This window comes from Drosophila biarmipes, unplaced genomic scaffold, assembly GCF_025231255.1.
Source record: "Drosophila biarmipes strain raj3 unplaced genomic scaffold, RU_DBia_V1.1 ptg000005l, whole genome shotgun sequence".
Lineage (NCBI taxonomy): Eukaryota > Metazoa > Arthropoda > Insecta > Diptera > Drosophilidae > Drosophila > Drosophila biarmipes.
This window is the reverse complement of record NW_026114527.1, coordinates 4,889,089-4,892,822: the sequence shown is the minus strand read 5'-3', so window position 1 is coordinate 4,892,822 and position 3,734 is coordinate 4,889,089. Positions and strand designations below refer to the sequence as shown.

The window sequence follows — 3,734 nt, the reverse complement described above, 5'->3', positions numbered from 1 at the left end:
TTCCATCAGCAGAAATATTTTTGAAATCGAAAGATTCTAATTGATCATTACTTAAAAATTTAAATCCTGAAAGCGGTAAGGGTTGACTCATTGCCCAACCATATAAATTATTTGCATCAATATAGCTGAGGTAGTTATTTGGTTTACTTGAATCGAAGTTAGTTATATATTTATTATTAGCTATAGAAATTCTTTGGGTACATTGAGTTAACCCACCCCTTATCGCTCTTTTTAAAAAGTTGTACATGTCTCCGTCACTAATAAGTTCTAAATTTACATTAGTATACTTGAGCATAGCATCCCAAGATATTGACGGTGCTGTAACATAGTTAATAGGGTCAAGCTTATAAATTTTCTGACAAATTTTTCTAAAATTTTCGAAAACATCGGTCAAAATTAAAACATCACTTTCTAAATAAAGTTTTATATAATCTTTTATAGTATTACAGTTAAAAGTTTTCCAAACCTTTTGTGCAAAATTGTAATCATCTATACTACAATTTTCTTCGCTGAGAGAATTGTAAAAACTATCAATGTCAGGAAGCTGGGTATCCTCAAATTTTTCAAAACTATCTAAATAGTCGTAAGGGAAGACACCCTTCCTACGCATTTGCTTAAATTTTTCTCCCTGAAATTTAGTACTTAGAATTTTAAAATCTTTGTCCTCCATGTAGCTTGATAGTTTTTCTAAACTAGAATTTAAAAATCTAATCGAATCGATATATCTTATTTTATATCTATTTGATGCATTTATTTTAATTGTCTGCGTTAGCGCTATATAAAGCTCTTTATTACAGGGTATAGGGCTTAAGTCTCCTTCTAATTCAGTAATGAATAAATGTATGTCATATTTAGATAAGTTATGAAATACTACAGGAAAGAAGGGATCACTTAATTTGTACTTTGGCTTACAATTTTTATGAATGGGACCCATGTATTTTCCAGAAAATTGATCAAAATATTTGTCCAGATCGTCAGCGTTTATTTCCTTTTCACAGGCACAGCAATTTCCTTCCTGTTCATGGATTGTGCTAGCAATCGGGTTTTTGGGGGTCGACCAGTACATGTAAAACAAGCTCGAAGTTTTTTCCTTTAGTGATTTGCAGAATTTTTGTATGCAGTCAGCGCCTATAAAATTATACAAAATTTGAATTAGTTTTTAAAATACTAAGAAATTAATTATTTATTGTTTTTACATACCTTCATATGTCCACAATTCGTTAAGATCCGGATTATATTTATGTGCTATATAAAATGATACGGCACATGCAGTATGCTTCTGCACTTTTGTTGTTGACGATGTTGAAGACGAATTTAGGCATGTTCTATAGTTTTCAAGAACAGCCTCAATATCGGCATATATCACCACCGGAGGAGATAATTTTTTATGAAAGCCCTTGAATGAAGTTGTAGTGTTTGGTTCAGGGTAAAACGAGGCCACTTTTCCGCATTCAAGTTTGTTGTGGGTAGTATTATTAACTGTGAAAAACTGTAGACAGTTATCACAAAAATATCCTCCTGATTTTGCCTTGGAATGCTGTGAGTAGCATAATCTTTTTACACTTGTAATGTAAGCGTAATGCATACTGTCCTGGTTTACGTTATTTATTCCCAATATATTGATGTGGTTGGTTTGAATACATTTGGTTCTAAACGTTGGGCCGATAATTTTATCACCATCAGCGTCGATCTCATAAACATTTATACTGAAGTCTTTATTATTTTTCTCGAAATGGATAATCCCTTTATTCGTTATTGGAAACTCGATTCCTGAAAAATCCAATCTTATTCCGTCGTATACAATTATTTCATTATTAATATTAATGTGGTAAGTTGTGGGCTTTGTCATTTTCTCTCGTGAATACTTTTTTTGCTTTGCTGTTATAAAGGTAGCACTCTCATGAGTTTTGTTAGCTATGAATGCCAGTATGCACCATTTGAAACAAAATACGTCAGTATTCTGTACGTTTATAAGTGCATTTCGGGCTCTTATATTCTTCGGGGCCTGAATGTATCCGCTAGCAGGAATGTTTTCTAGCTTTATTATAGTAATTTCAAAATAATTGAAATTTTTTATTGCCCAACCAGAGTCTTTTTCTTGAAACTCACTGCTCGATGCTAGTAAGCTATCTACTGCCATATTAAGTTCATCGATAATGCTTTCATTTTGGTATACAGATTTATAAGATGTCCCAAAATGTTTTGTTGTTTCAACAGTAACTCCTTCGTCTGTTTGTTTAATATAGGTACCATAAACTCTTAGGTTGAATTTAATGGCTCTATATTCTATCATGCAATGCTTTATAATTTCAATTATATTTTTTTGGCAAAGCTGATAAAAATCTTTTAAATCAATAGTGTTTTGGACTGTACTATTGATTCGATATGATTTAACAGGAAAAACAGTTTGAGAGTTAAGAAGAATTATGTTTTCATTATTTTTTACTTCTCTGGCTGATGCATTTTTATGCTTATCGGTCAATATATGTTGACGTTCCCTTGATGCAAGATATTTATCACCACAAGTAGGACATAAAAGTTCTAATTTTAAATCATTTGTATTTTCGCTAATCTTAGCTTTTTTTCCTTGTTTGAGTACTTCCTTACCCTCATCCATTCTCATCCGTTTGAGAGCATTTGATGATGTTGTGGGATGATCGTCCAAATTATTTTGCCTTCTGTTTTGTGGTTGCCGTTTTTCAGCATTCATTAAAACATTGAAGGCATTTATAGGTCCATTACAATTTTGATAGTGCTCGTCAAATTCATAATTATGAACTAAGGTAGAGCATAAGTCACACCTTATTTTTGATTTACACATTAAAACCTCGAAGGCATTCCGAGGCTTTGAGCACTGAGCATAATGAGTTTCAAACTCACTCATCTCCACATTTTTGGTGCACAAATCACAAGCAACGAATGACTCCATTTTTAGGGTTTTGGTTTTAATATTTTTATTCAAAAAATATATTGTTATATGTTGTAATGTTGTTAACAATTTTCACCCACGCGTTATAAAGGTAAAAACCACGATAATGTTGTTACCAATTTTCACCCACTCGTTTAAAAGGTAAAAAGCACGATTAGAATTGTTAGGCGCGATTGCAAGGACCGATGTGGATCTAATTATTTTAGAATACAGTACTGAGGCATTTGAAGAACTGATCCTGAGCAATTTGAGTGGTGTCATTTTTATAGTCCAGAATGTTCACTTAACAGGTTGACATCTACAGGGAGTGCATACAGGTATGTTGTACTCCTAGAACCAATCCGATTGGTTCTCGAACAAAAGGAGCAGCCCAATACCCCAGTAGAATGGTTATTAGAAGGAAAACGAACACAAGGATTGATAACAAGTTACCGGGGGTGAACGTGGTGTAGGAGGGGTCTGGATGTAGGTAAATATCGAAGGTGTGCAACTTCGACATAGGTTAAGGAAAGGCAATCTCTGTGTAAGCAAGATATGAGCAAATGGTCAGTTAAAGTCGGGCCAGCATTGGCATAAGATGTCGCGATGCAGCCATTCGAATTTCCTAAGCCTTAAGCTAAGAGTAGCTATTAAAAGCGGTTGCAGAGGTTTTTTAGGCGGTTTTAAATGTGTTTTGTATGAGTTGTTTTTAATTGCAAGCGTATACTCATCCCAGAATCAGTGTGTTTGGTATTCCACGGAACCCTCCCTTTGTATTGCATTTCAAATATTGTGACCCCTCGTTATCTTCTGAGAATGAGCAGGA

General features: G+C 33.8%; 1 protein-coding gene across 1 annotated transcript; it reads right to left on the bottom strand.

Moving 5' to 3' along the window:
- Window positions 1-592: 592 nt before the first annotated feature.
- Window positions 593-3,457, bottom strand: LOC127011702 (uncharacterized). Its single transcript, XM_050889736.1, has 2 exons — window positions 1,201-3,457; window positions 593-1,076 (listed from the first exon to the last, which is right to left on the bottom strand). The coding sequence occupies exons 1-2, from the start codon at window positions 2,927-2,929 to the stop codon at window positions 982-984; spliced, it is 1,824 nt and encodes a 607-aa protein (XP_050745693.1). The 5' UTR covers window positions 2,930-3,457; the 3' UTR covers window positions 593-981.
- Between the last annotated feature and the right edge of the window lie 277 nt (window positions 3,458-3,734).

Coding starts and splice junctions, on each gene's coding strand:
- LOC127011702 (XM_050889736.1), bottom strand. CDS start 2,929: ATGGAGTCATTCGTTGCTTGTGATTTGTGCACCAAAAATGTGGAGATG. Junction 1,077..1,200: donor CGAATTGTGGACATATGAAG/GTATGTAAAAAC, acceptor AAAAACTTCGAG/CTTGTTTTACATGTACTGGT.